Raw genomic sequence first — 11177 nt, 5'->3', positions numbered from 1 at the left:
TTTTTCTACCTACTTTTTGTCAGTATTTGGTTTGAAAAGTTGCATACTGCCCATTGTATGCAGCTTTTTTCCCTCCTTTTCCTTTCAGATCTGTAATGTCCCTCTCTCTTGCCTTTTGGTAAGAACTCTCAGTCAGGTCTTGTCTTTCCTATCAGGGGATGTGTGTGTGTGTGTGTGGGTGTGTGTGCACAAACATCTTGTTTGTGCTTCTTTACAGTTTTTCTTTGTGTCACCTCACTCATAATCACACTTTCAATCATTTTGTATTGATTTAACACCAAAGTTCTACAACACTTGAGTTCAAGTCACTGCTTTTTTTGTTTTGGTCAGGTTATTCTTTTTCTTTTTTTTTTTAAACACTTGTTGGCTTACTTTGAGTGTTGGCAGCGTGTTGTCATCCTGAGCATCATTTTTTTTCTTTCTTTCCATAATAAAAGGCTTCATTGAAACAATTTCGTCATGTCTTATTTTGTTTTTTTTTATATTCAAATATCCGAGATGGTACATGAATTAAGGCCAAAGATCATCACTTCAGCTTGGTGTGATTGAGGTTTCCACTGTCTCTGTACCTGATTTGCTCTACTCACTCCTAAAGTCATGAGAGAAACTGTAACTGTGTTCTGTTAGAATATTTTACAGTGAACTTACTCATTTATTTTGTAATTCATTTCCTTCCAAACATGTCACAATAAAGCACATTTTTATGGAGGAATGTTGCTTGTCTTCTGTCAGCAGACTAATGGCAATTAAATGGCAGTAGTGAGGTCGTGTTGTCTTGCAACAAGCTTATTTGGCCTCTTACAAAACTGGCAGTTAGTATGACACATTAAATTTAAATATATAGCTTAATAAATCATTTTTTGGCCACTTCAGGGCAGCAGGAACATACAGCTGTAAACACAAAACCGACAAAGCTTTTACTTTGAAATGGCAAAGTTGTTAGCATACAGTTTACACATTCAGCAGATATGGAGCAACAGTAGCATAAATGTGGAGTGCTGTTTCTGACCTGGGGAAAGTAAATCCAATATTCACTCTACTTTTAGCTCTTTTGTCTTCACTTACTTCTGAGAATCTGTCTCTAGCTGCTCAGTGCTCCACAATATTCACAAAGTAGTCGCTATCCGTGTTTTAGAGCTTTTTTCGCTGAAAACAGCTGCCTGCTGTGGCCGAAAACAACGCTATGAGAGCGATGAGAGTGAACCAGAAGTAAAGCTGAGGGTCATAAAATCAAAACATTGAGCTGAAAGAGGCAAAAAAAAAAATGTATTAAAAAAACTGCAGGCAACTGCAGAGTGGAATAAGAATTACTTGTGGAATAGTGGAAAGAGCAACCCCTTTCACATGCAAGAAGTCATGTCATCCATTGTTTGTGTGAAATATTGACTATAGCTGCTTTAAGTGGATAAGACATTAAATAACTTTGCATTAGTCAAAGGCTTTCATGCCATTCAACATTAAGCTAACACACGAGCTGTGCGTCACCTCCCTGACGACCTTTTTGATTGTTGCACCGACACTGTGTGTACCAAAGGTGTGTCCATCCAAAGTTCACCAGGTAATAATCTATTCTGAAAGGCAAACACGTCTCCTTCTTTTCCTGTTCGCATAAATTAAAGTGGTTCAAAAAGGTACTTGATTTTCCTTCTGTATGCACTGTAGGCTACTGTTGAGCTGTAAGCTTTGTTACTGTCATATAATTGGAGAACACAGGTTATTAAGTACTATGCATTTGCATTCTTCCACTTGGTGCCTCTGGATGAGACGGCAGACGATTATTCATTTGGTTAATCTTAAACGTTTTATATGGCTAGAGTGAAAGTGAAACGCTGTTTTGTTGAAGTTGCTGGAAAAAAAACCCCATTGAGACAGGTGCTCATGTTTAAAACTTTTATCTTCATCTTGATTCACAAAAAGATAAAGAAGTAGCGGTGATGATGTTACATGAAAAATAATCATACTTGATGACTGAAATTACTGATGAAGACAAAGCACATTGGGGTTGGCTCGTTGGCTTATGTTTCTCCACAACTCATAAAATGGTCATTTGAATAAAAAGATTTAAATAGACAATACATGAACTGACCAGAAATGAGGGACACAAGCTGTCTTAAAAAAATCCAAAGCCATCGCAAACTGAACATGGTATAACACTAGTGCAACTCATATAAACCAGTTAAAACAGTTTGTAAAACCGCCCCTGTAATGTGACTGAATTACATAGTGTGTATGTACAGTATTTGCATGCAACTAATTTCCAGTTGCAGATGGAGATCTTTTGTTTAAACTGAGAAAAGTGTGGTCTTTATCTGACTTGTACAGTAGCTGCTCAAACTACTGCAATTAAGTCAATAAGTTACTCATGAACTAAAACTATAGAGCAAAAAAAAAAAAAAAAGAGCATAAAATCCAATCAAATCCAGCTAAAACATGGCTGTGTAATGGAGGTCCTTGAGCCCTGCAGAGGCACAGGCCAGTGGGCGACGTCTCACTCTGCATCAAGGACCATGATGTGTACAAAGAGTCCAGCTGAGGGGAGAAGGTCTCCGTTCTTATTGAGCAGAGGCACATGTCTGTATCCTGTGTGGGAGCACAAAGTGGTTGCAGTCAGTGATCAGAGCTCATTGTGAAAAGTGCGAATTGAGTCCAATGTGCGCGACCAGAGAAGGGATAGTTCCAGTCTCTGTTCATTTATGAAGTGTGATAACAAAGAACTGTCAGTGGTTCTACATCACTGGGTTAATCACTGGGACTTACCCATTTTTAAGCTGTTGAATGGAAGTGTGTACTGTCCGACAAACTCGTTATCGGACGTGGAGTCGTGGTCTTCGACGGCGAAGCGCACAAGTGCCAGCTCTGGCACGTACACATCAAACTGGAAGTTTTCATTCCATGTTGGGTTGAAACCTTAAACAGAAAAGACGAAATAGTACAGATGTTATGCAACATTAATTTCTGATGTTGGGCGCATTCCAGGAGTTATTTGGTGATCTTTTAATGTGCCTCGTTTACTTGTAAGTCAAAGGCTTCCCACATTTCCCAGAATGCACTTCAAGCACCCCCAGAGGGCGTGAATACATTAGTGGTAGGCAGGTGTGGGTTTTACATGTTCAAATATTATATATTACACAGGGTAGGCAGAGCAGGAGTTTTTCCCAGTAAACAAGAAGCAACATTCTCATAACTGACTCAGAATGCTGCTTGTGTTGTGCTGCACTGCATTCTGGTCTATTGAGGCTACTACTGGTTGAAACATGTTCTGCCATGGCTCTGGATGATCCTGAAGTCACGCCAAATACTGCTGTTTATCTTTAAGCTAGCTGAAAAAATGTCAAACAGCATTTTAACTGTGATAAAACATTTGCAATGGCTACGTTCAGCTAATAATCTGCTAGAATTAGGAGAATATACCTCCAAAAGCATGTATATGACCAACATCTGCTTTTTAAACTAAATTGCACTGAAAAATAAAAGAGTACAAAACACATGTATATAGCGTTTAAAAGGAAAGGTACCATTGTTTTCAATAGGACTGGTCTCTTTCTCAGCAACATCAGCCGGCACCCCGTACACCTCCACTTTAACCAGCGGGTCCACAATGGAGGACTTCTTCTTGTTCACTTTGGGGAGCTGCTGGGCTGATATAATCTGACGGTAGATGGAGATGCATCATGTCAGGTAATAAAAGATCCTTCACAATCTGGAGAGCAGGATTTTGAACCCGGAAACTACAGCAAATGCTTGGGCGTCATGTCAATGTGTGTGTGTGTGTGTGTGTGTGTGTGTGTGTGTGTGTGTGTGTGTGTGTGTGTGTGTGTGTGTGTGTGTGAAACACTCACCATGACATGGAGCGTCTTGTGCTTCAGCCAGTCTCCTCGGGTCAGGGTGATGGGGTCGAACTCTGTGGCTATGTCAGTCATGTAGGCCGGTTTCAGGATGTAGCCGCTCTTTCCGTTAACCAGGAATCTGCCCTGGTTAATGTCCATATCTGTGCAGGTTGTCTGGAAGTTTAAGGCCACTGAAAAGAAATAAATAAGATGATGAATCAAAAAATAAGCCACTGTCTCCCATTAGTTAAACGTCAAGGTTTTTCATTGGTACCAATTTGGCAGCCAGCGTTCCACAGAGGCACTGGGCTGTAGTTGGAGGAGTCGGCCCTGGAGCCTGCCGGATAGATCCGGCTCAGCTTTTCCACATTATGCCGGATGTAGGAATTTGCTGTGGAGAACACATCGAGACCAGAGGAACAAGGAGTTACGTACCGAGCTGAAAGTTAGATTCTCATTTTCTATCATCCAATATTGCACATTATGCACACTTTATTCTGACAGTCACAACAATAATCACCACCACAGGAGGACAACTAGTGTCACGCCTGATGTGGCTAAATCTTTTTAGGAAAGAAAATGTTCAATTCAATTTTGTTTTCACAACTTTACAGTAGATATCGAAGAAGCTCTTAGGATGTTAAATGTAAAAAACTTTCCCTGATAGGGATTTCTAAACTAAAACAAAAAGTTAATAACTGTTAAAAGAAATACTGACTACAGACACTTGGAACAATTGTTTTTACTATGTGTAAGTTCATTCACTCATGTTTACATAGTGGTCTCCAGGTCAGCCCTATTTCAGAGCTCAATGAGTAATTGAATGAGGTTTTCATGAGACAAATTTACCGGAATTTTAGGAAGCACCAATAAGTAATTTATAAAATACCCTTAAGATAAGATAAATCTCGCCAAGTCTTCCTCACCCGACTCCTCTGCCAGCTCCATGGCCGTTCCCTCCTTGAAGGACGACATCTCGTAGAAGCTCAGGTTTTGTCTGGCGTCGTCGAAGCCGTGGAAGTGGACGCTCTTACAGTAGATCACCATGTCGGACAGCTCTTTCGCAAGCTTCAGCTTCTTCTTCTGCACATTAAATGGAAGAGAAATTAAGTGTCTGCTAATGCTAAAAAATGTGTTCACTGAGACGATTCATTTACTCTTCCTTGATGTGACACCTTGCTTTTGTCTTCCTCCTGATCTTCATCATTTGACTCTTCCTCCTCCGTCACGTCTGTGTCATCAGCTGCTGCCGCCTCAGGAGCAAAGCTGGCCTCCAGCTTGTTTAACCTCTTTCCTTTGATCAGGAACTTCCCCTTAAGCTCCTGGAGGCACGTGCGCGCACACACACACACACACACACACACACACACACACACACACACACACACACACACACACACACACACACACACACACACACACACACACACGACTGCTATCATCATCTGTCATCAAAGGACAAAAATAAAATGTAGCTATTGATAAGAGTAGACACAAACCTCTGGAGATGGGAAGTCTGTGGGCATGCCGTCCCCCAGGGGGGAAGTGACGAGCGCACTGCCCAGGATGGAGCTCATGTGGTGGGCCATGACCTCCTGCTGCTCCACACTGCAGTGGTTCTCCAAGGAGAGGATGACTGGGTAATCGGACGTCTGCGGACACCAGTCAGAAAACACAGAGAAGAAAAACTTACACAGAGTGCTAATGGATATCTTATGACACTGGATATTACTGGGGACACTAAACGCACCTTAAAGGCATACTCCTTGATGGCTTTGATGGCGTCTTTGAAGAGGATCTTCGAGGTGAGCGTGTAGCCGTGGTAGATCTCCGGCTCATCGTCGGAGCCGTCCCAGCAGTCCAGCTCCACGCAGCGGCAGCCCTTCAGCAGAGCCCTGAGAGAGTCACAAGCAGCATTAGCGACTGAACGCTTGGACTACAAAAAGGCTCTGTAAAGGATGAATAAACCCCCAGCGGGTTAATATAACCAATAACTTGTTGACATAAACATCCAGATTGTGATGAAATCAAAATAAAATAGCATATATGATACACCCATTGACAATCTAACAATGTGGAAAGAACTTTTTTTCCCCCACTGACCTGATTTAAGCAGCATTTTAGTGCTTTTATGTGGAAAATGTTATTCAACCATAATATAATACAGTACATTACTAGTGCATGCTGGTATGCAAATGCTGAAAGTCAATAAAACTGTTTTTTCCTCAGCCAGAGGGCGCTGGGAAAAGAAAGTCCTGTCCAAAGGCTCCAACATACGGCCAGGTTAAATCATCCAAGACGTTGTTGCTGACTTATTTACACTTTCTCAGGCACTTCATGAACCAAACAGCTCAACCTCGTATTGCCTCGGGACCGGTGCTTTGCTCAAACTAGAGAGCCCTCCTCCCATTGGGATAGAGAGATACCCCCGAGACCAAACGTTGGATAAATATCTGCAGACTTCATCAGTACATCACAGCTGTTGCAGCTGAATTCAAGACTTGCCTGACATAAGCCTCTCTGCTGCTGGGCCCGCTGAGCTGATCCTCCATGAGATATGTGTTGTGCGAGGAGGAGATGAAGTAGTGGTTGAGGGGCTGGCTCATGTCCTGGTACACCTCTTTGTGGTCCGAATTGAGGACCAAGGCCTCTGGATGGTGCATGTACATGAGGAAGCCATCTTTGGACAGCAGCTTCTTCGCCTTGGCTGAAAGAACACGAGGACAAGGCCGAACAACAAGTGTGTGAGTGTAACACATAAACTGTCTCCCTTTAAGAGGAGCTGTTTTTTTCCCCTTTGCTAATTTCATATTGAAATCCAAGATAAAACATCCCTGCTGAAAAGCCTCTGTGTGAATCAGCCAGGCTAAATTCTGCACCTCTTCGCATTAAATAGGCAAACCTGACATAACATGTCCTTGGCTGTGGTGCATTTATGTAAAACACCTAGTAATACATCACTTATCCTTAAGAGCACCAACAACATTGAACAGACTGTCATCACTGCACACTGCATGTATATTATCTTTTAGGTGAATATTGATAGACGACTCTAGTTGCCTAGTTGTCTGACTGGTTAGCTGGCAATGCTGCTAATGTTGTACATCTGTCATCAGGACTTCAGACATTTTCTGCTTTGGAGTGGCATAATATTTTCGTTCCGTCCACACTCAAAAAAAAAGACGCCTCTGTTTCTTCTAAAATTATTTGCCGAAAACGTTTAGCAGAAAACTAAACATTAAAAAAGGCTTTAGAGGTATAGTTGGGCGTTTAGTCTTTGGATGGAGCTAAGCTAGCTATTTCCCCCTGCTTCCACTCTTAATGCTAAGCTAAGCTACTTCCCTCCTGGAGCTGGCTCCATATTTAGCAGACATGAGAGTGGTATCGATCTTCTTGTGGAGGAAGACAAGAGAGGCTCTTTTAGTGCTATGGCTCAAAAGGCTGAATATGAGAGGTCCTGTGAGTGCACCCCTGGTTTAAATCTCAAAAATGATCAAAAATGAATGGTCATTCTTAAGCACCAAAAATCTAAAATATCACAGATGGTTAGAAAAAGAAACATATCACCATTCCAATATTTAAAAGCAATACATAATAACAAAAATGTAAATACATGGAGTAACAACCTGAAACAATCAACAAGATAAGGTACTAACCATTTTCATCTGGCTCATACTTGTCGATAATCTTGTGTGCATCAGCCAGTGAGGCTTTCTCTCTCTGCTCTTTCATCAGGAAGTCCACCAGGTTATCCGGACTCATAAAGCCTGTGGTTTTAGCGTACTCTCCGTAGATCACGTCGATTTCCTCCCGATGGGTCAACAACTCATAGAAATGTTCGATCTCCTCTCCAGACAGGTATCCAGATTTTGAGTTGTCACATTTCTGTTTGATGGAAATGTAATATGAAAGTTGGTCCGCACTTTGCGTTTTAACCTGACAAATTGATCTAAAAAAAAGTGTTTCAATCTTTGATATTTAGGAATCGTTCTGAAGGCATCATCACCTGGAAGAGCATCTCTGCGTAGTCGTCATCCACCTCGATGTTGATCAGAGGCAGGAAGTTCTTGAGCTCTGACTGGCTCAGCTTCTCGTCTTTGTTCTTGTCTGCTTTCCTCAGGCAGTTGAAGATCCAACTGAAACGTTTTAATGTAAGGAGGAGATAACAAAAAGCATCTTTCTGTCTGCACTCTCTTAACTGGTTGTGACTCTCTCATGACAAGGATACTGCTCTGTCTTCTGCTGGTGGCTGAGGTTGTTCATGTTGGAGATTATTTTCTGCAGGCTGATGACCCACTGCTTGGCCTCCTCCTCGGAGCTGGCGATGAGGTCCAGGTTCTTGCGGTGGCCCTTGAACATGATGGAGAAGCAGCGGCCCTCCACCTTCTCCTCCGTGTACTTCCTCAAGCCCTCTGACTGACGGCCCATTCGCACCGCTGAGATGTCATCGAGTGAAACTGGAGACAGGAGAAGAGTTATTTTGTTGTCATGTTATTTTACACTTTGAATATATCATTTAATGTACTTCCTGCCATAGGACTGATCAAATGTGTCTAAGAAGGTAGTTCCATTGTTCCTCTGGTATCTTCAGACGTCACAGACCGGCCTGCTTGGTCAACATGAACCTGCTGTTCGCAGTTTAGTGACAGTTTGTAGGAACTGAAATTCAACATTTTCAAACTGCTGGTGACATGGCGACAGATATAAAGACATCACCATACTAAAGTTATCAGACTGCAAGTTTATGGGTGTAATCCAAGCAGAAAATGCAACCAGCTATTTAAAACCACTCCTCCACACACTATAAAAAAAATTACTATCTTGATAAACACACCCAGAAACCATATCACTGCTATCATGAACAACCCAGTTGCATGTGATAATACCAAGGACTTTCAGACTGAAATGATCTTTTATAGCTCTCTGATCAGTCCTCCCCTTTTATTATCCGTGAAGGAAAAATCCATCCGACCTGAGAAAAGATATCAAAAACAGTTGTACTTGTATCATCACTGGAAACACAAATGTGTTGGGTGTCATTAAGTAATAACTAGAAGTCACAAGTGAAGAAGAGATTGAGTGAGACGCCTGTCAACTACAACAACAGACAGGATGTATGAAAGGGTTTTTTTTCTCGCGGACCGGTCTCACACACATGCTGGTGGGACGCCGGGGCAGCACTCACAGGTCTGGTTTGTCCGGAAGGTTTTCTTCGATTCATGCCACATGGTCTTGCAGTCCTCCTGGAGTTTGAAGTAGCGGGTCTTCTTCCAGGACGTGGAGCGGACCTTGAGAAGATCCCCCCCTTGCAGGAGGAACTGGAGGTCCGGATCGCCCTCCATACCTGTGAAACCGAGGAGCAGAGAGTGCCATGGCAACACATTAAACACTACGTTTCCTGCAGAACTGCTGAGCTGAAGCCCATTTCACACGATCCATATGCAAGAAGAGTCAGACCTTAGATCCTGCTCTCTTTCCTCCTCCTCAACCTGCATTCATCTCATCAGAAAACTCCATGAAAAGAATGAATGCACAAAATCACAAGCCGGGCAGGCAACCAAGGCAAGCCCCTTCCCAAGAACAGTTTCATGGCTTCACACATCAAAAGCAAGTTGAGAGCTACACTCTAACAACAAAGCATGCAGTCTGACCCTGGATAACCCTTTGGTCACATCTGCTACAAGATATCGTTCAAATAAACTGCAGGGCAGCCTACCTAGGAGCTTTACGTTCATTTGTGTCACCTTCTGACATCTGGCATAGCGGAGTAATTCCTCAGATTTGCTCAATTTGGGTTGTCTTTGGAGGCATGTCATGGTGCCGAAACGCTACCAGGCTGTGCTCGCAAGGCGGTGGGACCGACCCGTGTGTGGAAGGGCGTGTACCAGCCCCACACAAAGGTCACTTTTCATCTCTGTCAGGACTGCCTTCAGACGGTCAGCTGACAGCCGAACACGTACGACTAACAGTGTGTACGTACCGCGCGGCAAGAGGAGGTGGGCCACAGGTTCTGTCCGGCTGATGCTAAATGTTATTGGTATTTAAGTTATTTCATAGGATATTTCAGAAAAACGAGTCGAGCATGTTTGAACAGAGTTCGAACATTTTTTAAGACACCCAAAGACCCGGTAGTTAACTTTAGATAATAACCGGAAAGTGGTTTCCATAATAGTTAGCTTACTTTAGCTGCTAGCTAAAAATCAACAAATGCATTAATAGCTTAATCAGCTAGCTACAGAATCACAATTTAAGCCACATGATGACACTAAAGTTGGCATTTGGCCAGAAGGAAATACAATAAACATTAAAAATGTGAATCTTTCCGTAATGTAACCTATGAAAAAACTGATGTAACTATACTTTAGCAACACATTTAATTAGCTACTGTAAGACATAACTTTACAGCCTGCAGTTGGTGCGGAGCCCTGCTGTTGCTGACTCGCGGGCTACATCTAGTGGTGACATCGCGGTACTGCCGGGTGCTGAGATTTAAATCAAACCGACCAGACTTTGCTCATTTTATAAAAAATTATAGGCGGCGAACAGGCCGACAAACACACTGGATGTTGAGAGGAAAGAAATATGGGTCCATCTAGCGGCTCTCGATAGCAGTGGGGGTTTGCTTTTCTTCTCTGCTGCGTGCTGTTTTGGCTTGGCGACACTTGCGTCTGTTTGCAGCAAGGTGAAACTACGCTGAAAGGGGCCACACCTATTGGCAGAGAATAAACGACTCCGGCGATCTTTATTCGAACACGTTTAGCTCAATAAAGGAAATATCCGCAGCTGGTGAAGAAATAAAGTTTGATTGCAACAAGTAAAATGCAAGAAGAGTCAGTTCTCCATTTTGCTCACTTGCCATTTCTTTTGGCCTGAGGATTGTTCATAGTTGGAACAAAAGTACTTCCAGCGAATGCAAGACTCACTTGAATTTGCACAGTTAAACAGAAATCCGACATGTGTCCTACCGTTTGTCTTGTCGATCCCATTCGTTTCCATCCTTTCTGAACTTGATCTCCTTGTTTTAAGCAGTCCGACCTTGTCTCTCCTCGTTTCACTTAATGCACCGTTTCACCTGAAGTTGCTCCTTCTTTCCATGTGCGCAGGCATGTAAGGAAACCTGGGCTTTGGATGGTCGAACGGAGTATTGAGGACAACACACCTAAAGAGGCGGCGACACAGGTGGGTTTCTCCCGGCCGTCTGAATGGTGTCAGCACTCCTGCAAGCTCCAACACCGGTTTGACGAGCCTGCCATGAAAGCAGCGCTGCTGATGTCACAACAGGGTAGGTTACACCTTAACACCAGCTCATGCCATCGGGCACTGTTTGACTTCTCAGACAGCATTTGAAAG

General features: G+C 42.9%; 1 protein-coding gene across 5 annotated transcripts; it reads right to left on the bottom strand.

The window, feature by feature from the left end:
- Nucleotides 1-1876: 1876 nt before the first annotated feature.
- On the bottom strand, nt 1877-11035 carry LOC139295964 (1-phosphatidylinositol 4,5-bisphosphate phosphodiesterase delta-1-like). 5 transcript variants are annotated; one of them, XM_070918179.1, is made up of 15 exons: nt 10793-11035; nt 9013-9171; nt 8056-8284; nt 7834-7963; nt 7484-7712; nt 6333-6534; nt 5578-5722; nt 5327-5479; nt 5003-5149; nt 4754-4910; nt 4102-4218; nt 3840-4018; nt 3516-3648; nt 2758-2907; nt 1877-2580 (listed from the first exon to the last, which is right to left on the bottom strand). In XM_070918179.1, the coding sequence occupies exons 1-15, from the start codon at nt 10821-10823 to the stop codon at nt 2489-2491; spliced, it is 2253 nt and encodes a 750-aa protein (XP_070774280.1). In that variant the 5' UTR covers nt 10824-11035; the 3' UTR covers nt 1877-2488. The 5 variants fall into 5 exon arrangements, with proteins under 5 accessions (XP_070774280.1, XP_070774276.1, XP_070774275.1 ...); XM_070918175.1 differs by lacking the exon at nt 10793-11035 and adding an exon at nt 9544-9643 and having other exon boundaries at nt 4754-4904; nt 4985-5149; XM_070918174.1 differs by lacking the exon at nt 10793-11035 and adding an exon at nt 9544-9643.
- Nucleotides 11036-11177: the final 142 nt, after the last annotated feature.

Source organism: Enoplosus armatus, chromosome 14 (genome assembly GCF_043641665.1).
Source record: "Enoplosus armatus isolate fEnoArm2 chromosome 14, fEnoArm2.hap1, whole genome shotgun sequence".
NCBI lineage: Eukaryota > Metazoa > Chordata > Actinopteri > Centrarchiformes > Enoplosidae > Enoplosus > Enoplosus armatus.
This window is presented reverse-complemented; position numbering and strand designations above follow the sequence as displayed.

What these genes read in the sequence shown, in the direction of transcription:
- LOC139295964 (XM_070918175.1), bottom strand. Translation starts at nt 9,643, where the DNA reads ATGACATGCCTCCAAAGACAACCCAAATTGAGCAAATCTGAGGAATTA. An exon ending in CACCAGCAGAAGACAGAGCA is followed by an intron (nt 7,964 to 8,055) that starts GTATCCTTGTCA and finishes AAAACGTTTCAG; the next exon opens with TTGGATCTTCAACTGCCTGA. An exon ending in ATTCAACAGCTTAAAAATGG is followed by an intron (nt 2,581 to 2,757) that starts GTAAGTCCCAGT and finishes GCTCCCACACAG; the next exon opens with GATACAGACATGTGCCTCTG.